At 42.0% G+C, this 27,728-nt stretch overlaps 1 protein-coding gene across 2 annotated transcripts in view; it reads right to left on the bottom strand.

Moving 5' to 3' along the window:
- Positions 1 to 8,333: 8,333 nt before the first annotated feature.
- The window catches only part of MOGAT1 (monoacylglycerol O-acyltransferase 1), a 31,943-nt gene continuing 12,548 nt past the window's right edge, over positions 8,334 to 27,728 (bottom strand). The window contains exons 4-6 of one of the 2 annotated variants that reach the window (XM_079781847.1): positions 24,283 to 24,457; positions 23,585 to 23,784; positions 8,334 to 14,611 (exon numbers count right to left, since the gene is read on the bottom strand). In XM_079781847.1, coding sequence (XP_079637973.1) covers positions 14,457 to 14,611; positions 23,585 to 23,784; positions 24,283 to 24,457 — 530 coding nt within the window. In that variant the 3' untranslated portion in view covers positions 8,334 to 14,456. Of the gene's footprint in view, positions 14,612 to 17,589; positions 17,735 to 23,584; positions 23,785 to 24,282; positions 24,458 to 27,728 lie in introns of those variants that run through there. The other variant, XM_079781848.1, reaches the window with a different exon arrangement.

Raw genomic sequence — 27,728 nt, 5'->3', positions numbered from 1 at the left:
CGTCTGCCCCCTGGTGGTCAGTGTGCATCATAGCAACTGGTCATTCTGCCATTCAGTCGATTTGCATATTAGCCTTTTATTATATAGGATAGATTGATTATTGCATTATTTCCCATACGAACAACTATAAACCTACTTTTGTTGCACCCTGCATATTCTGACTTTACAAAGCTTCAGAAAATAACTTCTACAGTTTATGGAAACTGTTTAAGTCTTCAGGCAACGAAAAACATATAAATTATAAGGAAAAACCAGCAATTTCCTTAAAAGCACCCAAACAATTTAACCACAGGGCATTTTTATTTTATTTTAGTGGAAATACAACGTCTTGACCAGCAGTAGTTTCAGACAATCGGTGGAGTTTCAGACAATCAGTCCAGAAGTTAAGGAAACAAGCAGAAATGCCACCCACGCCTGGGTCAAGCCCAGCCTGCTCCCACGCAAATTCTCCCCCATTTTCTCACCATAAGCCCTGGCACACGAGACTAGCACAATGCCATCTAGTGGAGTTCAGGAGGCCAAAGAAACAAATGGTGAAGGAAGTACATTCGGGCCTCAGTCCAGCAGAACAATGCGGCCACTGTCTTCTGTTCTGGTTTCTCGGGTCTTGTCACATCTTCACAGACCACGAATAAAGAGATTTGAGTTGGCCGAGCCACCCTCATTCTCTCGGCTTTTAGTTCTGTGGTTGCCAAACCATCCTTCCCTCACATCACCCCACTGGCTTTCTCCTCCCATCGCCCTCAGCACTGAAAGTTCATCATTGTCCAGCAGACGCAGAGGGAAGTGGAAAGTGAGATGGGAGAGCTGGGAATAACGAGCATGCCTCCTCTCTCACAGTGGGGTGAGTCTGGAGACCGAGTTCCAAATTCTGACTCTGCACCAAATGGCTATGCCAATTGGGGCACACTATTATCTTTTCTTTAAAAAAAAAAAAATGAGACTGCAGTTAAGAAGTGAACTTTATTTCCTGTATAATAATTGGTTTGGGAGCATGCCAAAGCTCAAGGACCTGGGAGGAGGACAGCTTCTTTCTGATCATTCGATACCCCTGTACGTCACTGTCTTTTACACTTGAAATCAGCCTTTCTCCACGTAGACCGACAAAATATCATGTCATGGAGTTGAGCCCCGTACAGGGAGAATTTAGGCTCAGCCCTTTTGTTTTTCCCATGAGCTGGAATGTGAATGTAGCCGCAGGCAGCTCCAACTATGCATCCTCCATGGCGGAGCAACCAGATAGAAGGGACATGGGTCTTTGAAAGAACACACCCACCATCTTGGACAGTTTACCTCCAGACTATCATGTGAGGGGAAAAAAAATTAACTTCTTATTTAAGCCTCTATAATTTGAGATATTTCCTATGGCAGCTTAGTTTAATGCACTGTAATGCAGTTTAGTGGTTTCCAAAGTAAGTCTATGGATAAACTGCATATCGATTGTGTGAGGTGATTTAAAAATATACAGAATCCTGGATACCACTCTCAGACTCTGAATCAGTTAATCTGGGGTCAGGTGCAGAAATCTGTTTTGTTTGTTTGTTTATTTGTTTGTTTTACTACCTAGATTTTTTAGATGCATTGCCAAGATTATAAACTACTGACCATGCTCAGAATAAAACATATTCTTTATATTTCCCTGGTTTTTCCATTCCTCATTTATTTTCTGATTTCTTGGTTAAAAGTCAAATGTTAATGTTATTTTGGTAAATAACTGTTTGTGTCTTTCCAGAACTCATTCACCCTGTTTCTCCTTGGGGAACTACTTATCCTTTGTTTTCTGTCCATGTGGTTCAGACAAACCAGCCAACCCAACAATATCCCCAGCTCTGGGAGGGGACATTCAGCCACACAACCCAGGCCAGGCCAGTCAGCATATTCCAACCTCTTAACCACAGTGATGTGTTCAGGGGTGGACACATAATCCAAGTCAGTTCAGTGAGACCCAATCCCAGGAAAAAGAGCAGATCTTTTTCCTCTGGGAAGCTGACCTGGTAGGATGTGTGTCTGCAGCTGCTGGTGCCCATCTTACTACCATGAAGGGGGTTGGAGAGTGAAGTCAACACAGTGGGGAGAAGATCAGAGAGAAGGAGTAAAACTGAGTTCTCAGGATATCATGTGAGCGTCTGGATCCATGCCTGAATCCCTAGACCCTTCATCCACATAATTCAATACATTTCTCTTTTTAAGAAGGAGAGTGTCCTATTACATATATATTGATATATTATATATGTATATACAATACACTAGAGGCCCAGTGCATGAAAATTCATGCACTGGAGGGGGGTCCCTCAGCTCGGCCTGCCCCCTCTCACAGTCCAGAAGCCCTCAGGGGAGGGAGGCGACCCAGTGATCAGGGAAAGGCAATGCCCCCATCACACCTCTGCAGCTGCCACTGCCAGCAGCACAAGCCTTGGCCGGCCCTGGTTACCTGAGCCTCGGGCGGCCCTGGGCGGCTGGGGGGCTGAGGGGACTGGGGGACTCTAGAGACAGGCACATGGAGCGGCCGTACCCACCTGCCACCCCGGTAGGACTAAGGTGTACTGGGTGCCGCCATCTTGTGGCTGTGGGCACCGCCATCTTTGAGGGCATGACAGTCAATTAGCATATTCCCTCCTTATTGGCTGTGGGTGCTGCCATCTTTGTGAGGGTGTGATGGTCAATTAGCATATTCCCTCTTTATTAGATAGGATAATGTATATATTATTATATTAGAACTGTTATAATTATATTATGTTTATGGTACATGTGTATGCATGCATGTTTAAATGTTTTATATATATATACACATACATACAATCTATACTAATAAAAGGGTAATATGCTAATTAGAGTGGACGTCTTCCGGATGTCCTTCCAGACAAAGCTGCAGTGGCTGTGAGGACCAAGGCTCAGGTAGCCATGGGCGGCTGTGAAGGGCTGAGGCTCAGGCCGTCAGTGGCAGCAGCAGCAGGGTAATGGGGGTGATGCCTTCCCCTGATCTGCCAGGTCACCTCCCGCAGAAGGAGGCCAGACTGGGGGCCGAGGCAGAGGTGGTTAGGGGCAATCAGGCTGGCAGGGTAGCAAGGTAAGGGTGATCAGGCTGGCAGGGGGGCAAGCTAGGGGTGATTAGGCCAGCAGGGGGGCAAGGTAGGGGCAATTAGGCCAGCAGGCAGAAGGGTTAGGGGCAATCAGGCAGGTAGGCAGAGGGGTTAGGGGCAATCAGACAGGCAGGCAGGTGAGTGGTTAGGAGCCAGCAGTCCTGGATTGCGAGAAGGATGTCCCAGATTGGAGAGGGTGCAGGTCGGGCTGAGGAACACCCCCTCCATGCACGAATTTCGTGCACTGGGCCGCTAGTATAATTATAAAGTTAACTGTAAAGTTCAAAAGAGAGCAAATAGAAATTTTCTAAGGGAACAAACAGGTAACATTTTAGAGATATTTTCAAAAAGAATAATCATTAGATCAACATATCTAACAAATTGCTAGCTCTGAATTTTCATGAAGCTAAGGCAAAACAGGGCTTTGAGTGATTATGCAAATGTCTGTGGTACAAGTGTCAATAATTTTCTGGTTACAGTTCTGGACTTCTTTCTAAAGTTTTTTCATGTAGAGTTGGACCCAGTTTTACAGTCATTATAGAGCAACTTAAAACAAAACATATCAAGTCTGGCCCAGAAGATCAGCAATACAGATTTTCAGTTTAAGATATCTGGTAAACTTCAACTTGTTCATGACAAAGAACATGATTTGGAAGCTTACTCTTCTTGTTGATCTCAGGAAAATTAAAGTTGGCTTGATAGGCTGAGCTTGTCATCACTTCCCAATACTCCGTGTTCCAGGTACAGAGCCTGCCTGCGGCAGCAGTCATGGCCTCCCAACGCCATTCTCCCCCTCCTCTCACTCGTGAACAGCCCATGACATTTTTATTTTTTATTTTTTTAATATATATTTTTATTTATTTCAGAGAGGAAGGGAGAGGGAGAGAAAGATAGAAACATCCATGATGAGAGAGAATCATTGATTGGCTGCCTCCTGCACACCCCCTACTGGGGATTGAGCTCACAACCTGGGCATGTGCTCCTGACTGGAATCGAACCCGGGACCCTTCAGTCCACAGGCCGACGCTCTATCCACTGAGCCAAACCAGCCAGGACCCATGATCATTTTAAATGGTTGAAGAAAGATCAAAAGAAAAATAACACTTCATGAGTAGTACATGAAATTCAAAATTTAGTGTCCATAAATAAACACAGCCACATTCATTCATTTACACATTATCTCTGGCTGCCTTTGCACCACATGGCAGAGTTGAGTAGTTGTGACAGAGAACGAATGGCCTGCAAAGCCTACGATATTTACTGTCTAGGTCTTTATTGAAAAAGTTTGCTGACCTCTGCTAAAGAGAATGGAAAGTCGGCTCAGCCAGTTGGCTCAGTGATTGAGCTTCTACCTATGAACCAGGAGGTCACGGTTTGATTCCTGGGTTGCGGGCTCAATCCCCAATAGGGCGCAGGCAGGAGGCAGCTGATCAATGATTCTCTCTCATCACTGATGTTTCTATCTCTCTCTCCCTCTCCCTTCCTTTCTGAAATCCAAAAAAAAAATTTTTTTTCCAAAAAAGAGAGAATGCAATGTCAATCACTTTCCCACCATATTTGTACCTGGGGGATAACCATGTGGCCCAGTTCTGACCAATGAGATGTCAAGGAAAATTTGCAAGAGGGATTCTGGGAAAAATAATGTGGTTCTTAATAAAGTAAAAGAAAGTAGACTTCTTTTTTCTTCTTGCCTTAAATACAGGTGTGACATTCAGAGCTCTGGGGACATTTTCTGTCACCATGATGAAATAAACATGAGGTCTTCAGCATTTCCATCTGATATATGCTTTGTTGGTCAACAATCTAATACTTTCTTGAATCTCTGGATTTAATTTGAAGCAGTCTATCGTTTTTCTAAAACTAGTCTGAATAATGGTCCCTGGGGAAAGAATAATTTGGACAGATGCTTCCCAAGGGAAACATTCTGTTTTTTTAGGAATTTGATTGTGGTCACGTAAGCCCAGACTCCAATTGAGGAGAGTTCAACTTCAGCCCAAATTCAATCTGCCAAGGTACTTGGAGTGGGAAGGACATAAAAACATTTAAGAAGCAGTCTTCCAAAGTTAAATGTGCTCATTTAACTGTGGCAAAGAGGTAAGAGCGTCAGTGATGACTTATTCCTACTATGCAGTGCATCTTCTGTCTAGGAAAGAGAAGTTTATACTCAGCTGAAATTTGATTTTCTTATGTCCCATTCCCATTTTTACTATGTTTTGTGACCATGTAGATCATGAAATCTCTAACACATCTATTTCACCTATGGTCCTTTTGGGAACAAAGTATAAATCAATAACTGACCTTTAAATATACATATTTTTAACAAGTAAGAACAAGACAAAATAAAAACTTTGAGTAAATGCTATGAAAAGATTTCTTAACATTTCAGACATGTTAAGTATATCTTGGGTTTCAAAAGTCCTAGGGTCTAGGCAATCTTTTATTAAAAACATTTTTGCCCTGGCTGGTTTGGCTCAGTGGATAGAGCATCAGCCTGCATACTGAAGGGTCCTGGGTTTGGTTCCAGTCAAGGTCACATGCCCGGGTTGTGGGTTCTATCCCCAGTAGGGGGTGTGCAGGAGGCAGCAATCAATGACTCTCTCTCATCATTGATGTTCCTTTCTCTCTCTCCCTCTCCCTTCCTCTCTGAAATCGATAAAAAAAAATACTTTAAAAAAAATTTAACTCCATTATAGGAGGAAATAATTTCTCCATATATAGAGAAAAACCGAAGCCCAGAAAATATGGGCACAGTTAGTGACTAGCGCTCTCCACAGGACCCTGTCCCTCGGAATATTCACTGCCATTAGTGCAAGGCCACTGGGACAAAGTAAGGCATCACCAGGAACTCCTGACAGAATCTCACTCAAATGTGTGGAGACCTTACCTTCCAGAGCCATAAGCCTGTCTGTCATTCACATTGAACTCCCAGTACCTGGGAAATTGCATAGCATCATGGGATATGTATTACACATATAAAACATAGCATGTACCTAACTGTGTCATTTCAGAGCATCATAAGAAAATCATTTATTTCCACAAAATTATTTTAGAAGCTGCTCTCTAGGACATTAAAAAAAAAAAAAAAAAAAGCTCCCTTGCCATTCTTCCCAGAAGTGGAGAGAGCAGCTAGCTCTGCCTTCCCACCCAGGGTGGCCACCAGCCCCAGTGTGCGTGGGACCCACGGGAATCCCAGGATGGAGCTTTCACTGCTAAAATCAGGCAAGTCCTGGGCAAACCATGGCAGGTCACCACATCCTGACTGTTCTGCCTGGTTCCATTCCCTGCATGGCTCCTACCAGACCCACAGGTAAGGATGCCCCTCTCCACACAGCCAGAGCTCTGTGCTGCTGCTGCTCTTGTGACACTTGCCTCCCTGTCTCCAATAAGACACTTTTCTGATTATGGGCCCCCGGAGGGCAGCACACAGGTCCCACACTGGTTCTTTTCACCCAGTGCTTGATCACATTCATCCAATTGACTGGGAAGGCATTCAGAAGAACTGGGCCCCGGGTGTCTTCCTCCATCCTGTGTCCTGAATGCTCACATTTATGGGCAGAAACACACCTTGCAGCCTGGGCCACCGCCCCTCCACAAAAATCTTAGAATCGCTGGGAAATGCAGGAAATTCCAATTGAGTCTAGTAACCACAAATAAAGCTGGAAACAATTCTTCAGTGGATACTTGCCAAATAGCTCCGACGGAGAAATAACCCTGTTGGAACTCGGTGAATTAGCAGGAAACGCATTATATAACCCAGACAGAGGATCTAACTGAAGTCGCTGCATGCCTGGTTCCCAAACACGAGCAGCCAGAGCACAGAGAAATCACAGGCAGGATGGAAAAGGAATGTCTCCTTTGAAATAAGGGCCCTGGGGCAGTTTCTAAGCCTATAGAGATGTGGAAAGGGAAATAACTTCTGCAACCAAGTCAGGCCGAAAGGATGTGGTAACAGCTTCAGAGCCATTCTAGAGTTCAAGAGCAACGGTTCCTTATGAACAGTGTTTTCTCTGGCCACAGATGACCATTGGGGCATGCTGCTTTCAGAAGCTCTGTCATCTAAACATCTAAGCTCAGCAATTGTAGCCCTATCATCCGGGTGGTTTGGTTCATGGAACTCTCAACAGTAACAGTGGAAATGTACAGTTCTAAAGGTCATGTTTCCTGTGCTGATTTGAACAAACACAACTTTACTATTCTGTTTCTGATTTGAACAAACACAACTTTACTATTCTGTTTCTGATTTGAACAAACACAACTTTACTATTCTGTTTTCACTGAACTATTTGATCTTTGGACCAGTTGCTATAATATCATCTGTCAACTTGGCAGAGTATCAGGGGGTGGGGGTCTCCCATAAGATTTTCAAATGTGTGTCTAGACAGAGATTGCTAACAGTAAACAGTGTTACCCACAGCAGCCTTTTCAGAAAGTGTGACCTTCTACTGCAGGACTCACTCCTTCAGATTACCAGAAAAAGGCCAACAAGGGGAGGACCTTCCTCCAGGGGGCGCCATCTCTGAGACAACCTCACCCGGGCAGCATCGGGTGTGCTCCTGTCCTGTCACTGAAATGAAGGTCCTCGGGACAAGGACACACCATGGAATGGAATGTGAGAGGTCCTTTAACATGTACTGCTGTCCTCAGGGTTGCCTGGCAAAGTTCTTATCCCCTCTGAGGCCCAGTTTCCTATGGGATAAAAATAGTACCAACCTCATTGGGCTAATTTAAGAGGTAGATGTCATAAAGTATTTAGCCCTGTGTCTGGCATATTGTAGGAGGTCAATAAATATTGAGTGTTGTTTTTATATGGTAACATTTTAAATTAGCATATGTTGCAGCATTAACAAAATACTGGGGAAAATTAAAGTCAAACAGCATTTTACACAATAATAAAACAGCATGTTCTTTACCCAATAAGATACCCGAAAAGAGTATTAAAAACACCTGTTTTGGGGCATAGAAAGGAAGTGGACTCAACTCTCAGGGGTAAAGGGGTATGGGGGGGTGCGGGAAGAGACTGGACAAAAATCGTACACCTATGGATGAGGACAGTGGGGGGGAGGTAAGGGAAGAGGGTGGGATGGGAACCAGGTGGAGGGGAGCTATGGGGGGGAAAAAGAGGAACAACTGTAATAATCTGAACAATAAAGATTTATTAAATTAAAAAAAAACACCTGTTTTGACAAAGAATACCAGAAATACCAACATTCTCAAAAAATCAAGGGCTAAACTTTATTGTACAAAGTGCTGGCATCAAAGAGAGGCAACTTCACTTTTGACACATTTTAAAAAGGAATTTAGGTTTTAGTTGCTTCCATTATTTTGGCAAGTGTATGACGGACTCGATTTTATAAAACAGCTTTATTGAGGTATAATTCACAGACCACAAAATTCACCCATTTGAAGTGCCACGCTTAGAGGTTTTTAGTGTATCTATTTGCAGAGTTGTGTAACCATCACTGCAATCTAATTTTAGGACATTTCCATCACCCACTGGCAGAGATTCACCGAATTTGTAATCTATACACGTTTGGACCAGTTTTTGAAGATTTCGGATTCTGGGAGGTTTCACTCTCCTCCGACCCCATGAGACCACGGCAGTTTCCGGTCTTGTTTTCTTCTTACTGTCCCCTGTTCTGGCTTCACCCCACACACCTGCAGTTTTCGGTTACCCTGCCCATGCTTTCTGTACCGTCCTTCATCCCATCAAAAGAATTAAAAGACTGACTCTTCAGTATGAGAATTTACAATGCTCACAATTTCAATGTCGTTTCCTTGACAACATTGACCCATAAGTCCAAGGTAATTCAGCCTTGCCAATGTGTGTAAAAGTTAAACCGTTCCATCCAGGTTAAACACCACACCCACACATTTATAACCCGGGCACAAAACACATTTATTGGTCAAAACTTTACAAACCAAGAGCTTGTAAAAAGCACACTGCAACACATAAAAATATAGAAAATATAAAAATTCACCCCCTCGTATAAAGATTTTAACAATAAACCATTACTTCATAGTTTTGAACGATATAAAGGAAGAATCCTTGTAGATCAATTTCTCCTCTCTTTATTTAGAGAATTACATTATGTTTTAGAAACACCAGGGCTAAAGGTCATTGTGGCCCTAACCTGTTTGGCTCAGTGGATAGAGCATCAGCCTGCGGACTGAAGGGTCCCAGGTTCTATTCTGCTCAAGGGCACATGCCTGGGTTGCGGGCTCAATCCCCAGTGCGGGGCATGCAGGAGGCAGCCGATCAATGATTCTCTCTCATCATGGATGTTTCTATCTCTCCTTCCCTCTCCCTTCCTCTCTGAAATCAATAAAATATATATTTTTTTAAAAAGGTCCTTGTGATGCTGGACAAATTGCAGTAGCAATTTATGTTTTATATACATCAAGAGAACGAGGCATTCATTTGGACTCACTGCATGTCTTGCAGGAAAAATCATCGAGATAATCTATGTCTCTAACTTGTTGTCATTACAATGACAGGAAGAAAGTCAGCAGAGACCACAGAGATAGAACCAGAAGGGACCTTGACCTTCACTCCCAACTTGATTTACACAGGAAGGAACTGAGCCCCGCTCACCCAGTTAGTGGAGGACCAGAGGCCAAACGTCTATTTGAAATAGAAGCCTGGAGAGCAGAAAAGTGGGAGTTAAGATTCTCTGCTTGTCTTGCCATGACTGCACCCCCACACTGGAGGGTTTAGAATCCAACCAGAAAATCCTAGGCTCTAAATTGGCCTAGAAGTAAAGTTGGGGAGAATTATGCAGCCCTGGGAATACAAGGGAGGAAAGTCAGATTTATCTTTGTTCTCCAGAGAGCCTAGGATCATTCTCAACCAGAATCTATGAGCTATAAAAATAAATAAATAAATAAATAAATAAATAAATAAATAAGCGCAGCTGTGGCAACCCAGCCGGATGAGACTGGAACCAGGATGGACTCGGGGCTTGAGGCGGTCATGTGGTGACAGAGACTCTCCGTCCACCTCTGTCTGAATGACGAGGTTGCTCCGTCCTGTGCAGGGTCTGTCACCATCCCGAGCACGGGCACCTCGCCCTCCCCTGCTGCTCCAATACAAAGGGCCCTGGTGGCTAAGCTTGAGGTTGAAAACTTGGACGTGGCCCAGACACGTCACCAAAATAGCTCTTGCAAAAGGGAAAAGTCAACACTGCGGTGGACTGGTCTCAAAAGCAGAAAAATGTTCTCAGTCCCAGTAAGACAGAGCTTGTGTGGGAGCTGTTAAATCCCTTGCTTTAGGTGTATTTCTAATCACACTCTACTTTTTGGACACATCTGTTTTATAGGGGGGATCCCTGGGTTTATTAACCAACAACCAAGGAATAGCGGCACCTCCAGCTCAAATCTAGAGCAGAGTGAGAGGAACATGGAGTCGGCTCCAATCCGCATTCAACTTCACTGGAGTTCTGTAGTCGAAGGAACCGCTGAGCTAAAGCCAGCCCCGCATTCAACTTCACTGGGTTTGACTGCTGCATCTAGACAGGCTGTGAAGTCCCTTCTGGATCTAAAACTTGGTCTCTGCGACACGATCCATCGAAGTGCCAGGTTAGGGGCCCGGCATCCTTTCAGAGACTGCTCGGAGTCCAGATCTACATCAGAGAAGGCAGACTGTGCTATGGAGGTTAACTATGGATTGGGGTACACTTGCACCTCCTCATTTAAGATAGTAAGGCACTAAGCTGAAAGTATCTGAGGAGGATTACTTTCAAAAATCAAAATATAGCCCTACCTGGTTTGGCTCAGTGGATAGAGCGTCAGCCTGTGGACTGAAGGGTTCTGGGTTCGATTCTGATCAAGGGTACATGCCTGGGTTGCGGGCTCGATCCCCAGTAGGGGGCATGCAGGAGGCAGCCAATCAATGATTCTCTCTCATCATTGATGTTTCTCTCTCTCTCCCTTCCTCTCTGAAATCAATTAAAAAAAAAACCAAAACAAAACAATCAAAATATAAGGTATTAGAGAAAACCTTTTGGTGTTAATACAAAGATCTACTTCCTAGAAAAACTGGAGCCATTAGCTGGTTATTTCGAAGTTGCCTTGTTGTTCTTCTTTTAAAAAATATACATATTAACCAATGTCACCCCAATAAATTTAATTTAAAAATAAAATAAAAAGAGATACAAACTTTACCTGGAGGGCCTCTCCCAGCACCACCAATAGGTATTTTATCACTTAGTATGAAAAATGCATGAGAAGGATGACAGCTAGCCATCCTGGGCCATTTGGGGGAAAACGCGGTCAGCAAATACCATCCACATTGTCTCTTGTCCGAGGAAGAGAAGACAAACCCCAACCTGTTCACGTGTCTACCCCCGACCTCGGTAACTGGCACCACTGAGGTAGTGTGGGAGAGACGTCATGCTCCACAAGTGTGGGCATCACGTCCAGATGCCACCTCTTGTGCTTCCCATGACAGAAATGTGCCTTCTACCAACAGCGGGGCGGGCGGGGGGGGGGGAGGGGGTTACTTTCAAACCTCTGCGCACGATAAAGGCTCACCCATCATCCCCGAAGTATGTACACTTGGACATTTTCACAGTGGTGGAGAAGGGTTTACATAAGTCATACACAGCGTCCCTTACCCTGGCTCCTCTTGGGCCAGAGCAAACCTGGCTGGCCTTCATCACACTGCGGCTGCAGCCTCCCATGGACTTAGCCAGACACAGACCCCTTCAATACTCCCGGCGGCCAGACAAAGGAAATGACAGCCTGCGCCCAGTGTGCGAGGGAAACAGGAAGAACCGTCCAAATCCAACAGCATAAATGCACATTTTCTCACGGCAGCTCGCCCAGTTTCTCTTCCAGTGTCCTAGGTTATTGCTGTTGCTGTTATTGTTTTGCTTTGCTGCTTAAATTTTAGGTGCAAGTGTGTAATAGATGAGAGCCTTGAAAATAGAGATCTCCATCAAACCACACTAGTGAATACCATAGATGATCCACATTGGTGTTGCAGCAAAGATTCATATAAAACATTCACTTGCAATTGGTAGGGCTCTATGGAACTCACAACTGTGCTTTGAGTTTATGAAAAGAAGTCTGGCCTGGCAGAATTAAGACCTCTGGAGACCCTAAGAAAGGAAGAGATAAATTCCCTAATATGTACCTATTGTTACAGGGTTGTAGGTATGCCAAAAGTGAAGGTGCTGATGTCTAGATATTTTAATCGGCAAAATTCTAGATAAAGTCATCAGAGCAGAGCTTTTCTCACTTCTCAGTGGCTCTGTGTTACTGCACATGGGCTGCAACTGCTTACCAGACAATCAGCTGAGGTTGGGTGGTCAGTGTGGCCCTCTGCCTCCAAGTGTGAGATTAAAATTCATAACTTGGTGAAACTGCAAAAGACTAGGAACGTTTAATAAACTTCTCCAAAGAGAGGATATTCATGTGTTTTGTAATAACTTAAAGACCTTTTGATCGATGTTTCTCTCTCGCCTTCTCCCTTCCATTCTCTCTAAAAAAAAATCAATTTAAAAAATATGTTTTTAAAATATCTTTAAGGCCTTTGGTTGTGGTTATTCAGGCCTCACAGCTACTTTCTGAAAGACTGAACCCTGATCAGCCAGAGTGTCATTTTATTTAAATGAGGCTCCTTTTACATTGTTTTTGGTTTTGAGTAATACCCGAAGGATTTATAGTCGAATTTTCTGCATCTAGTAAAGCAAGTGTGTCTTAATCCCTGCTTTGACACACAAAAAAAGAAAGAAAGAAAGAAAGAAAGAAAGAAAGAAAGAAAGAAAGAAAGAAAGAAAGAAAGGAAGGAAGGAAGGAAGGAAGGAAGGAAGGAAGGAAGGAAGGAAGGAACTGCCCTAATTTCAAGGCCATGGTCAGTGGACTCCAGGATTGCTCAGTGTGAAGACAACAGGATGCTGGCCACAAAACCTTATGAAGAACAATTGAGAAGGTTCGCTTCCTCATGGGTGAGATGCTTCCCTAGTCAAGGCATCACCCAGCACGCTTTCCAATCCGGGCTCTAGCCCAGGGACTGCTGTTTTAAAAATTAGATTCCTGAAGACATTTTACCAATGAGTTAGAACAACTTAGTCAAGTTACCCTCAAACACCTGGAGTGGAGGAAGTACAGACACAACACCTAGCAATGGAGATCTTTTGGAAACTTGACATTCTTCTTACTTACTGAATAATTACGTCACACTTAGAGACTCATTATCAGAAACCTCCTTCTGGCTTGCTCCTTCCAAGCCAGCATGCAGTACTGGCCCACGCAGGACAATGAGACACAGCCAGGGATCTCCTTCTGAGAGTGGGCCTTGTCTTATTATAGGTTTCATCCCACAGTAGAGCTTTAAAAATTCCTCACCCTATGGTAAAGTTTGTCTCTGTGCTCATCTACACATACATTCATAAAGCACATACTTATTTTGTGCCGACTAAGTGCCATGAGCTGACCCAGGCACAGGGAGACATCAAGGCACAGAAGGGACAGGTTCCGGCTCTCACAGACCTGATGTTGTAGTTCAGAGGAGACTCATATAACCCACGTCAACGGAGAACGGGCCACATCTCACCAGAGAGGGCGTTTTCCTTCATAGCTCCTCTTATTCAAAGAGGCCATTTGGGAAGAAAATCAAAACCATTTCTATTACATGAAAACCTTCCGCAATTTCAGTGTCCTAAAACATACAGGAAAGTGTGTCTTCCTCCTTTTTCTATAGAAAATGGACATATTTCTTAGCAGATGACAAGGATGAATATTTCGAAGCATGAATAAATAATGAGGAGACATGCTCTCATACACATGGATTTCCATATGGTAGATTCTTCCTACTCTGAAAACTGCATAACAATTCTGCCCCATTGTATAAAAATGTGTTGGTTGACATGACCTAACAGATCAAATGGTCTAAGTCTTAAAAGTAACATTATTCACTAAAAAATGGTCTGTTCAAGCAACAAAAGTTAATGATCTCTCCTAGCTCCATATGGCAAATTATTTTACACACCATCTCTTAAATGTTCCAGCTGCATGGAGTAACAGCTAATACACCTAGTGAAGACACCACCTTAAATGATTGTAATATTGAGCCTAAGGGTCTAATTATTTTTTGAAGCTGTCAATTTTTTTAGCACGTGAATAATTCTAAACTATTTCTGAACCTGTAAGATGATTTCATCTTCCTCAATTGAGGAAGTTATTAATAGACTTATAGTCATGTCTAGCCTTATCCTATCATCACACACTGTATTTTTATTTATCACAGATTTACATCAACATCTGTCACCATAAATAATACTTTTCAGGTGCAAATTTAATTCCATCGTCAAGGAACGAAATTAAGTATTTAACATATTTATTCTCCCATCCTCCTGCAGCCTTCTAAGAGGACAGTTATCTAAAAACGAGAGTGTCGTGCTCTGGGATGCCATACTTCCCTTTGTGCTCCTCAAATAACTTCCTGAGCTCCTCCATGTAGGTCTGATGCAGCTCCTCGACCTGCTCCCGGGTCGGGTTCAGAGTCTGATGAACAGGGATTGGATGGCCAACTGCAAAAACAGAGAATACATCAGACGTAAGAAACCAAAACCACTCCACTCCAGACCACTGCCTCAATGAACAGCCCTGGAGAGATCTTGCAATCAGAACCCATCGGCCCCGCAAGCTCCAAGCCCTCTCTCATTTTGCTGGCTGCCGACAGTGGTCACCCCATCCCATTTGACAACAATTAAAGAACTTCCCTTCCCGGCAGACACTGGATGGTCAGTTCCCTGGTGGTTCAGACTTCGAGTCAAGTGAGCCACTGTGCTGCCCGCAGCTGTGAGGGAAGAGGCCACAGCTGCGGCGTGCGTCACCGGCATTCCTCCTCTGGTACAGCTGACAGCCAGACCACAGTCCCCTATTGTGAGTGACTGTGAAGTCTTGAATCCTGAGGCATCAACCCTCTCTTCTGACTCTGTTTAATGTCATCCAAAAAAAATTCAAAGAACATATATCTTCGTAGCTAAATATCTGTACTAAAAAACATACATAATCATAAGGATTCCACTGTTTGTAATAGTGGGGGGGGGGGGGGGGAACAACCAAAAGTCTCAATAGAAAAATTATTAAATAAACCATAGAACATTCATTCAATGGAATCCCAGGCAGCAACTTTTTCAAATAAAATAATATTTTTGTAACTATGCACGGTGACAAATGTTAACGAGATTTATTGTGGAGATCATTTTGCATTATATACAAATATCAAGTTAGTACACTGTACACCTAAAGCTACTAAAATGTCAATTATACTTGAATTTAAAAGAATAAAATAATATATGTATGCACACATAGAGATGTCTAAAATGTAATAAGTGGGGGAAAAGTAAAAAATATATGATCCCATTTATGAAAAAAATTATATTTCTAGGTACATTATAAACGTTCTATGTATTTAAAAAGTCTGGAAAGAGAGATTGATAACCCAAGGAAGGAGAGATGAAGGAACTTTTCACTTTATCTGTACTGTGTAAATTTTCTACATTTGTGTTTTACCTATGTAATTTAAAGACGAGCTAATTAATTTTTTTTAAAACCTGGGAACTACTATACGTATTTTAAAAGCCATTTATATAATAAATAACTTTTATCTAACCTGTCTCAGGCTTTAGAAAATACGTATAGGTATACATGGCTTTTGCTCTCCTGTGTCTTTTCTGCTACTCACTGCGCCCTCTGCTGGTCTGATGCTGCTACTGATGCCAAGAGTTTAAAATGTGCAGGATGTTCAATGACCAGCTTGGACAGCAAACTGCTTATTCCCTTTGATTAGCATGGGCTTTCAGTAAGAGAATAGAGCTCAAAGAGAAGGATATTCTCTTTGGCCTATCCTGAGTCACCCCATGACACATATACGCATTAATATTCTCAAACTGCTAACTTTTAAACCAGATATAGCCTCAAGAAGCTCATGTACAGTTTTCTTTGATAGTTTTGATGTCAAATTTCTATAAAGTAGACATCAGTCCTTTGTAATTCAACACGGAGAACTAGAAACATAACCGTCACGCTGTGAGTTGTGGCTGGGTATGCACTGAGGCTAATGTGGTCATGGGCGGAAGTGGGAGCTGGGGCTGGAAGTGAAAGCACTGGGCTGGACCAGGCCTAGTGCTAGCTCACCAGCAAGCACACTGAGCTAACAGGCAACTTCCGCCCTGGCCTTGATTTTCACATGCATGGATATGAGTACAGTTAGGGAAAATCTGAAGCTTCCTTTGAGCTCTGTTGTTGTTTGGGGCGGCGGGGGGGGGCGGGGGGGGATGCAGGGGGAGAAACCTACATGTCAATCTCCTAGCAGTGGTCGGCAAACTCATTAGTCAACAGAGCAGCAAACCAGCGCAAGCGGCGGTTTGCCGACCACTGTCCTAGCGAATTGTTGATTTTATAGAAAAAGCTTCTGTTTTCTTAGTGAAATTATCCCACGGACAGAGGTCAATTGCAACTAACTATTCAGTGTGGGAGTGGGGGACACATAAAGAGACACAGCCGCCTAAGGAGATGAGGTGTATTGTTCCCAGCTTGCTTTAATTAGGACTTGTGGATTCTGAAGTTGAGTCTTATTTTCTGTGCGCTATCTCACAGTTAACTTCAATTCTGTCCTTTTCTTATTAGTGGTTTTATTATAAACTGAGTGGCCAGATTATTATGATCTATGATCTCTGAACGCATAATAATCTGGCCACTCAGTGTGTGTGTGTATATATATATATATTTTAGAGGCCCAGTGCATGAATTTGTGCATGGGTGAGGACCGGCCAGCCTGGCCAGGGGGAGGGGACATGGGTGGTTGGCCGGCCTGCATGCTGGTCGAACTCCTGGTCGAGGGGACAATTTGCATATTAGCCTTTTATTATATAGGATATACACTGAGTGGCCAGATTATTATGTGTTCAGAGATCATAATAATTTGGCCACTCAGTGTATTTCAGAGAGTTCTTCCAGCAAGCCCAAACATGGCCACTGTATTAAATTTATCATCATAAGACCTTTCCCTTTAAAGTGTGAGACATAGTCATACTCGCCTCCTCTTATTTACATGTAGAGAAACTGAGCTGCTGAAAGTTCCTCAACTACACACGGAAAGGAAGTAACTTCAAGCCAGTATTCCTGCCCCTCATTACAAAACTGACCCCAAAATTGAATCAGAATAAGAAATCTTTCTCAATTACTTTTTAGGGATAAAGACAGAGATAAGGAACAAAAATATGCAAATCTGAGAAGGGTCCCCTGATCAGAATTCTCTCTCTCCTCAAATAAGGAGAGGTTTACTACTAAAGAGAAGAAAAAGATGTTTTCAACATAAAGCTAAGTGAGTGGCAAACTGCTGCATAATTCTCTTTTTATGACACAATGGAAAAACCAGCTGCATCGGGCTGCTCTTGGAAAGAGAACTCGTTGCCCTGGAAAAAAATCACCCAACTTCTACTTGTGGCAGAGTCAGGAGCCAGAGCGCTTGTTTATGTTTCGGTGCTTTTTATAGCTGGCATGCTCGCCTGTTCCGTGTTCCAAGTCCACCCAACAATCCGAGGTCAGTTATGCATCTGTTGCCTTCCACAGCAGCCTCGCTCTAACGTCTACGGTGCTGTGTTGTATTTATCAAAGATGAAGAACGTGGGCCACTGTATATACAGCTGGAGAAAAATTAGGAAATGGGCATTATTTTCTTCTCGTTGAGGCAAGAGATTTTTCACAATAAGAAATCTCTGTTCTGCTTTTCTGTGATTATGAGAACTCCACAGAGTTTCTCTCCTTAGGGATCTCACACAGGAATTACTCTCTCTCTGGAAGCTACACAGCTGCACACTAGAGAAAGGACAGGCAGAGAGCTGCGTGGCAGAGCAGGGTGGTGAAGAGTCCAAACGTGGGTGCCAAATGAAACCTGGGTTCAAGTCCAACCTCTGGCTTATGGTGAAGGCTTAAAAGATGCTCAGTGTAAGTGTGTGTGTATCCATGCACACACACACACACCACACCACACACACACCCCACCACACACACTCGTGAACATTTATTGAGCACTTTATACAATACTGGTCCTCTTAACATGATCTCTTTTAATCTCTACAATTAATATTTCAATGAAAAGTTCCCCTTCCTTTCCTTCTAGTTCAGAGAATCCCTTACTGTGCTTTTCCCCCCATCAGGATATAAATATGACTTGAAACATAATAGACTACTTTTGTCCTCATGTGGTTTCAAACCAGTTTTATTTAAAGTACGTCCCTTCCCTATCTTTTTCCCCCTACCTGTTTTTATTTTAAAATATTTCAATCCTAGAAAAAATAATGCAAAATCACTTGCCCACTCTTCCTGTAGACTCACCAATTTTGAACTTTTTGCCAACACATGTATATGAATCTGATATATGTATATATATAGGTATTATTATTTTTATTTTTGTAGGACCATTTGAAAATTGTAGACAATAAGCATTCAATCATCCCTGTATATTTCAGCATGTAAGAACAAAAACACTGTCCCACATAACAACACCATTATCATACCCAAGGAATTAAACCTCTACACAATATTATTTTGTACTTAATCCACATTCAAACTTGACCAAATGTCTCAATAAGACCTTTTATCCTGTTCCCCCAGATCCACAGCAGCCGGTGTGTCTCTCTGAATACTCACTCTCTCCTTTCGATCTTTCACAACATTGATATTTTTCAAGAGTTCAGACCAGCTGTTTTGTACAATGCCCCACAATCCGAATTTGTCTCATTATATCCTCATTATTTGATTCCGATTAACATTAACAGGAAAATTGAAACACATTTGCTAGCTCCCAAGAATCTAGTCAGGAAGCTTCTGCTCTGATTCAACCCGCACTCCCCTAGCACCTGAGGGCACAGGTGCCTCCGCACAGATTACATCACCTACTCCCCAGGAACCATTAGAGAAGACAGACAATTCTAATCATCTCCTCTTTGGAGGTGTAACCTCTGAGAAGATAAAGGAAACATCCTAAGTCTCTCCAAGTCGGACCTCAAGCCCACACCACCTCCTCGCACATCTGACTGATGCATAATAACCAGCTTCGTGACATCAGTATTTTTTTAAATTTTTTAAAAAATATTTTTATTGATTTCAGAGAGGAAGGGAGAGGGAGAGATAGATAGAAACATCAATGATGAGAGAGAATCACTGATTGGCTGCCTCCTGCACATCCCCTGCTGGGATGGAGCTCGCAATGCTAGCATGTGCCCTTGACCAGAATCGAACCCAGGACCCTTCAGTCTGCAGGCCAATGCTCTATTTGCTGAGCCAAACCAGCCAGGGCCATGACGTCAGTATTGATTGTGCGTGTGGCCAGTGCTGAGAGTTAGACACAGCCATCATGGTGCGCCTGCAGATAAAAAGGGCCAATGGCTTAATGGCACGGTTGTTTTCAATGCTGCCATAAGGATCAAAATGAAACCAGCACTTCTATGACACCCACAATCAGAAGACAGGCTGAGGAGTTAACAGGAAGTCCATGGAAGTCTAGCAAAGATGGTACTAGATCCCTTTCTGTGCTGCACACAAACACTGATGGGAAGCCTGTAAGGGTATCCATAATGCAAATAATCTAACACTGGGACTTTTTGGTAAATTACAACTAATATAGAAAAAGAAGTGAAAAAAGAAAAATATATAAACAACAAAATAGCAATAACTACATATCTATACTAATAAAAGAGAACATGCAAATTGACCGTCACGTCGCGACACCCACCAGCCAATCAGGAGTGAGTATGCAAATCAACCTGACAAAGCTGGCAGAAGCCCCACCCCCCAGCTGCTCCAGGCCTCTGGGCAGCACCGCATGCAGGCGTGGAGCGCTGGGCTGGGTGGGATGCCTGCTATGAGGGGGAGAGAAAGGGGCAGAGGGAGCTACAGGAACAGCACTCCAGCTAGAGTGAAGACTGAAGGCTCTGGCCAGAGCGAAGACTGAAGGCTCCAATCGGAGCGAAGATGCAAGGCGGAGGCCAGAGCAAAGGCCTGGGTCCTGGGTGCGGGAAGAAAAACAGTGCCGGCAGCCAGGGGAAGGAAGGCCTATTGCATGGATCTTCATGCAATGGTCCTCTAGTCTATCAATAATTATTTTAAATGTAAATGAATTATGTGCTCCAATCAAAAGACAAAGGGTGGCTAAATGGAAAAGAAAGCAAGATCCATACATACACTGCCTACAAGAGATCTACTTCAGATTGAAAGATACACATAGACTGAAAGTAAAGGGATGAAAATGAGAAGAAAAAAAAGCTGGGGTAGCAATACTTATATAAGACAAAACAGACTTTAAGGCAAAGGCTATAACAAGAGACAAAGAAGGACATTTCATATATAATAGCGAAGGAAGCAACCTAAGTGTCCATTAATAAATGACTGGATAAAAAAGATGTGGTACATATTTACAATGGAACATTACTTGTCCAAAGGAAAGAAGGAAATCTTACCATTTGCAACAACATGGATGGCCCTAGAGGGTATTATGCTAAGGGAAATAAGTCAGACAGAGAAAGACAAATACCATATGATTTCACTTATATGTGGAATCTAAAAAACAAAATAAACAAATAATCAAAACAGAAACAAACTCATAGATACAGAGAGAAAACTGATTGTTGCCAGAGGGGAGAGGGTTTGGGGAACTGGGTGAAAAAGGCAAAGGGATTTGTAAATTGGCAGTTACAAAATAACCACGGGGATGTAAAGTACAGATAGGAAATATAGTCAATAATATTGTAATAATTATGTATGGTGCCAGGTGCATACTAGACTTATGGGTGTGTGTGTGTGATCACTTTCTAAGGTATATAAAAGTCTAACCATTATGCTGTACACCTGAAACTAATATAATATTGAATGTCAACTATAACTGAAAAAATTTTTTTTTACTTTTATAAAACAAATAAACCAAACCACCTCTAGAAAGAGATGCCAGAGGGTCTGTAAAATAACTGGATGCTGCCTGAATCCTGCCTGGAAGTCAGCAAAGAAACAACCCTGGGTTTGAAGTGCATTCATCTAAAATAGAAATGAACATGGTAACTTCACTGTTTCAATATAATACAGTATTTTATTCTCTGTTGCATCTGACTGATCCACAGCTTCGCTTTTGTTTATGGAATTTATAATAATAAAAGCATAATATGCTAATTAGACCGGACAGCCGAACAACCTTCTGGACATCATTCTGGACGTCCTTCCGGACAAAGCTACAGCAGCGGGGGCTGAGGCAGAGGCAGTTAGCGGCGATGAGGCAGGCAGGCAGAGGGGTTAGGGGCAATCAGGCAGGCAGACAGGTCAGCAGTTAGGAGCCAGCGGTCCCGGATTGTGAGAGGGATGTCCAACTGCTGGTTTAGCAGTTGGATCCCGCAGTCAGACATCCCCCGAAGGGTCCTGGATTGCGAGAGGGTGCAGGCCAGGCTGAGGATCCCCCCCTACACAAATTTCATGCACCAGGACTCTAGTTGTAAATATCTTGTCCTCAATTTGTGTTATTACAAGTCACTACACAAGTCTTTAACTACACCTCATCTGGGGGTCTAGCTCACACCATCAGGCTGCTCTCAATCATCTGACTCCCACCGGACCACAACTGGATCATGGCAGCCGAATCCTTGAAACATTCAGATTCATAGCATGGGCTTTGAGAGATTTCAAGTAATAGTGGAAACTGAGATGCTAGCAACAAGAAATGGTCTTTCTGACGTAATTGTTCAGGGGTAAATAGAAACATGTGCTGAAGGAATCTTTCCTTTTCCTGAATCTTTAAGAGAAGCCCATTGGACACAGGCATGAGTGAAAACCATGCTGCAGTTTTCTAGTCTTGACAACGAATTTGAATTTGGTCATTTCCATTTGACCACTGATCAATTAATTACTTGTCAGTAGAGGTGTAACCAGTCTATGTTGAATGACAAACTACTTTTAAAAAAATGTTTACGGGGGAATAAATTGTGTTAGAAGGAGACTTGACTTGGGATGGTGAACACACAATATGATCTACAGATGACATATATTATGGAATTGTACACTTGAAACCTATATAATTTTATTAATCAATGTCACCCCAATAAATTCAATAAAAATTTTAAAAAGAAGAATAAAATTTTTTAAATGTTGAAGCCAACCAGGTAATAACTATGATCATTTAACCTGAAAAAATATACTTGCTTTGAACATCCACAACTTCTTTCATGGTGCATATGTGTTACACTTAATTAAACTTCCAGTTCCTAAAAGCATGTCTTGCCATTCTCCTTATATCCCCCCAAAATACCAACTACAGTATTTTGCACATAAAATATAAAAATGACTAATTAACAATATGCCAAAAAAATGTAACCAGCTTATCCTGAAAAACACAATTGCAGACTTAAACTTATCTCAGTATTTCTATTACACTAACAGATCAACATCTTCTAACATTCCATTTGAGTTAAATATAGCATTTAAAAATGTCATGTGACTGCATGTGAAATGCTAAGCCCTTGTAAGCTAACAGTAATAAATTCCTATTTTAATGAAACAGACCTAAAAAGAAAAAATCTGTATTTTAGTTAATGGGCTAGCCATAGTGGGACTCTTACTTCAGTTTCCTATGAAGTATATAATTTTGGTTAATTCTGATATTAGCGCCTGACTCAGCTTTCTCATTTCCAACTCTCCAGTTCCTTTTCAACCTAAGGAACTAGTTACTTTCCTCCTCAGCCATTTTATCAACATGGTCTGTCACCTCCATTTCCCTAAACATGCAACTTTGAAAAAAATATATTTTTTATTGACTTCAGAGAGGAAGCGGGAGAAACAAAGCGATAGAAACATCAATGATGAGAGAGAATCATTGATCGGCTGCCTCCTGCACACCCCACACTGGGGATCTAGCCCGCAACTGGGCATGTTCCCTGACCAGGAATTGAACCGTGACCTCCTGGTTCATAGGTCAACACTCAACCACTGAGCCATGCTGGTCGGGCTAAACATGCAACTTTAAAAAATAAAATCAGTCTATATTAGGATACACATAAATATATCTAAGTTGCATAAAAAGAATGCATTTGCTATAGAAACTGATGCCTATGTATACTAACATGATGAAAACACCTTTTATACAGAAACTTGTATATATTAATAGATTCGATGTAACTTCATCAAAGAATTACTGTTATACTCTGCTGCTACAGAGAAATAGAATCATCCTATAGGACTAGAAATTTTATTTCTAAAATTGGATTCTACCTGAAGTTCAAGAGCAGTGATCTTGGAAGTCATCAATTCCCACTCAAATACAAAATATAGTCATTTTATAAATAACAGGCATACTGGACATGAAGCTCAAATAACTTCTATAGAATTGTTATTTTAAGGAGTTCTTACTCAAAGCTACTTCCCTTGGATTAGCACCTCAGTCAATAATAACAAACAATGCTCAAAGTAAGATAACGCTTTTACTTGTTTTAACAAGCGTCAGTCTTCGATGTACATACCAACAGTGTGAATAGGTTTCCGATAGGGCACTAGGCCAAAACTGTACTGAAAAATTCCTCTGGCATGGAATAGTGGCAAAGCAAACCCCATGATCTTCTGTAGTTTATCCTGCACAGTTCGAAGCAATGAGCCTTCAGGGTTGCTAACTTGTTTAAACAGTTCATTTTCACCAAAAGAAAACACAGGGACCAAATAGGCGCTGCAAATAAAAAACAAACAAAAAAGGAAAGAATGAGAAGTTTCAATGAAAAGGATGCAAAGATGTGATAATGTCCAATTGACTTCGCAACAGATTTCTAACAATTATTTAATGTCCGCAAGTCAACCTATGCTACTAATTTCATGTTCCATACATTGAAACTGACTTACAGTTGAAATTCTTTGGGAGGCACTTCAGCAGCCTAGTGATTATGGAAATTATTCTATAGAAAATCAAGGTTCCGGGAAGATTTTTCATCTATTGTTTTGGCCATGGTTCCTTTGTTCATTTGGCTGGACACCTGGTATGTTTTTTGTTTGCTTTGCTTTTAAAGACATTTTAGTTGGTGGGTGCCATGGCTTTGAGCTACCTTTGTGGGCAGGTCGATTAGAAGGAGGACTGTCTTTAAGGGCTACAAAAATTACTTTACTTCCTCGTACTCATTTAATAATGTCTTATCTTCCCTGACCCAGTCACCCAAGATGAAAAGCCACTTACCCGTGGGTCAAAGCAATTTTCACAAATCCTTTCCGCCGGCGGATGAACAGAGTGAATTTCCCGGGATGGGCATCTAAGGATTCCTCTGCACCCCCAAGGACAATGACTGAAATGTTTCCACCTCCCTCCTTGCTCAGCACATAGGACAAACTTTTCTTGGAAACTGAAACTGGCCCTTGGTGAATAAAACAAAAGGTGTAACTAATTATCCTTTCTAAAAATTGAAAACACGTTAATCACAATATTCTATGGTATTAGTGCACATCTAACAAGATTTCCTATACGGCTTAGATTTGGAACACTCTGTCTACCTCAACAGCTGAGAGACACCTCAGATTCCATGTTTCCAAACCCAATGAATTCAATCACTCATCAGGGTTGTTCCTTGTCCAACGTTAGCGATCAAGGTGAATGGAACCATCATCTAGTCATTCAAGTCAGAAACCAAGTCCATATGTAATCCCCTCTTCTTGGCCACCATGTTGACCGTTTTCATTCATTCAAAAGCATTTACTGAGCACCTGCTACAAGCAAGACACCCTGCTAGATGCTGATTATATGGTGACAATATTACTACATGCTGCCTTCATTAAGTATTGCTGAATCTGTCAACTACTTTTCATAGTAATCCCCTCTTCTGTATTTCCACTGCCGCAATCACTGTGCTGGCTGAGCCCTCATCACCTCTCCCTGATCACTCCAACAGGCCCTTCTATCATCACAGTCTCCAGGCTCACCTCCCTCTAATGTATCTCCTGTCTGAATGATCTTTCTAACCTGCACAATCCAGTCAGGTCCCTCTTTTGCTCAAAACCCCTCCCAAGTTCCCGTGGCTTACCTACAAGATAAAACCTAAAGTCCTTCTCACGGTATATAAGCCTGTTGTGATCTGCCCGCCTCTACCTGCCCAGCCTTAGTAGGAGCCTTAAAACACAGAGTGTGCTCTGGCTGACACCTGCTGGGTGCCTATTCAGCAAAATGAGCCAAGAGGAAGCGTTTGGAGGCAGGACTGACAAGGACTTAAGCCACAGAAATCCCATGAGTAAGAGCAAAACAAACATCTGACAGCAAAGGATCTCGAAAACCCTATTGGTTCTTCACTACCTGAGGTCTGGCGCATGCGTCTGTCTTTCGCACCCAGAGCAGCAGCTACTGAGGCAGACACAGAGTAGATGGGCAGCCTCGGACCCAGGCCTATCCTGGGAAGCAGGTTCTGGGAGGGTTTGACTCTCTAACTTTGCACCTCCACTGGCTAAAAGTTTGGATATTTTTATTTTAGTGTTTAAAAATTTTTTATTGAATTTATTGTGGTGACATTGGTTAATAAAAGTATATATGTTTTAAATGCACAATTCTGTAATGCATCATCTGTATCATTGTATTGTGTGTTCACCACCCAAAGTCAAGTCTCCTTCCCTCTGTTAATCACCAGACTGTTGTCTTTTTTATTTTTTCTTAATCCCTTCACCTTTTCACCCAGCACCTGACAGCTGTTAGTCTGTATCTATGAGTCTGTTTCTATTTTGTTTGCTAGCTTATTTTTGTCATTAGATTCCACACATAAGTGAAATCATATGGTACTTGTCTTTCTCTGACAGGCTTATTTCACTTAGCATAATGCTCTCCAGGTCCATCCACGCTGTCCCAAAAAGTAAGACTTGCTTCTTTTTTTACAGCTGAGTAGTATTCCATTGTGCAAATGTACCATTTATTTCGTTTTTGGAATATCTTAGGTTATAGCAAAGGAAAAGGTCTCGTGGTGTCATAAGCCAGTGATGGACACGTCTCATCTCAGATGCCAACTCCAGTAAATGGCAGTGGCTGTGGGGGCACCACATGGAAAAAGACTCTGTGGTTGATTATTTGTATCTGACATGCAACGGACAGGGTGCACCTGCATCTGTTGTGCCATGAATTTGCCACACCAGCTCTCAATTACACTATTCAAACTCACCTATGGCTATACTTTGAATCATCAACTATTTACTGTAAATATCTTTCTGCGCTTTTTTGAAATTTTTAAAGCTTCCCTTTATTTTTTTTTATGAAACTCTAATTTGTTAGTTTATTTTGCTTATTAGATTCCACATGTGAGTAAAATCATATGGTACTTCCCTTTCTCTGACTGGCTTATTTCACTTAGCATAATGCTCTCCAGGTCCAACCAGCTATCCCAAATGGAAATTAACAAACAAAACACAAACAGACTCATAGATAGAGAACAGACTGACAACTGTCAAAGGGGAGGAGACAGGGGCGAGAGGGGGTGTGGATCAGGTGAAAAAGGTGAAGGGATTAAGGCGGGGGGAACCCTCATAGACACAGACAATATTATGGTGATTACTAGAGGGAAAGGGGGTGGGGGAGGTAGGAGAAAGTAAAGGGGGGATAAATGGTGATGGAAGGAGACTTTACTTGGGTGGTAAACACTTAATACAATATACAGATGATGTATTATAGAATTGTACACCTGAAACATACAATTGTATTAACTGTCAACCTAATAAATTCAATAAAAAAGAAAAAAAATTCTAACCCAATGTCTGCACAACTCTGAAAAGAAGGGATATTTTTCCTCTACAGTATTTTGGGAGTTTTAGTGCACCCCCTAGAGGCCACAGGTAGTGGCAACCTAGACTGGACAGAGAGCCCAGGGCCATATGGGAGAAGGTCCATAAACAGAACCTAAAAATCCAGCCATTGATCCTGGTTCTTCAGTGCTGAGTGACTCCTACCTGGTATTTATAACAACGGAGACTTGATAGATTAATAGGAAGTAATGAAAACCTGGAAGACCATGGAAAATTCTATCTCTGAATATGCCACTTATTGATCCTGAAATTGGAATTTAAAAAAAAAAAAAAAAAAAAGACTATCCACTTCCCTTTATATCCAAGAAATGCAAAGACAATAATAACTAACCTATACAATGATCATAAACAGAAAGCACTTTCTCAGTTACTATAGCTTATGGTTAGTTAATAATTTGGTCAAATTGGAAAACCAAACAAAATGAGCCTCTTCAGTTGAAGCGAGAGCTACTGACACAGTGAGAGCTATTGTACAAATTTATATCGTATCTTGATAGCATTTCAGCTTAATTTATTCTCAGAATTGGTAGAATTACAGCTTCACTAATCGAAGAATCTTCCACTAGTTCAGAAAAGCAAAGTGGAATGAACTCTTATTTCTGACCCATTATATTTATTTAACCTGGGAAGGAAAAAATAGCAGATTATGTTTAGTTTAATACTGCCATTACTTCAAGACACATCAGAGGACATTTTTCATCTCTAATATTCATAAAAGCATATCAGGCACCTTTCCAACGCTGCCATTTACCACTTATTTGATTCTCTCTGCCACATCTGGGATCATAAAATAGACTCATCAATTTATTCTTTCATTAAATTCACACCTATTGAACATCCCTAAATTCCAGGCAG

Source organism: Cnephaeus nilssonii, assembly GCF_951640355.1.
Source record: "Cnephaeus nilssonii genome assembly, chromosome: 10".
Taxonomy (NCBI): domain Eukaryota; kingdom Metazoa; phylum Chordata; class Mammalia; order Chiroptera; family Vespertilionidae; genus Cnephaeus; species Cnephaeus nilssonii.
Note: the sequence above shows the minus strand (reverse complement) of the source record. Positions and strands in the feature narration are given on the sequence as shown.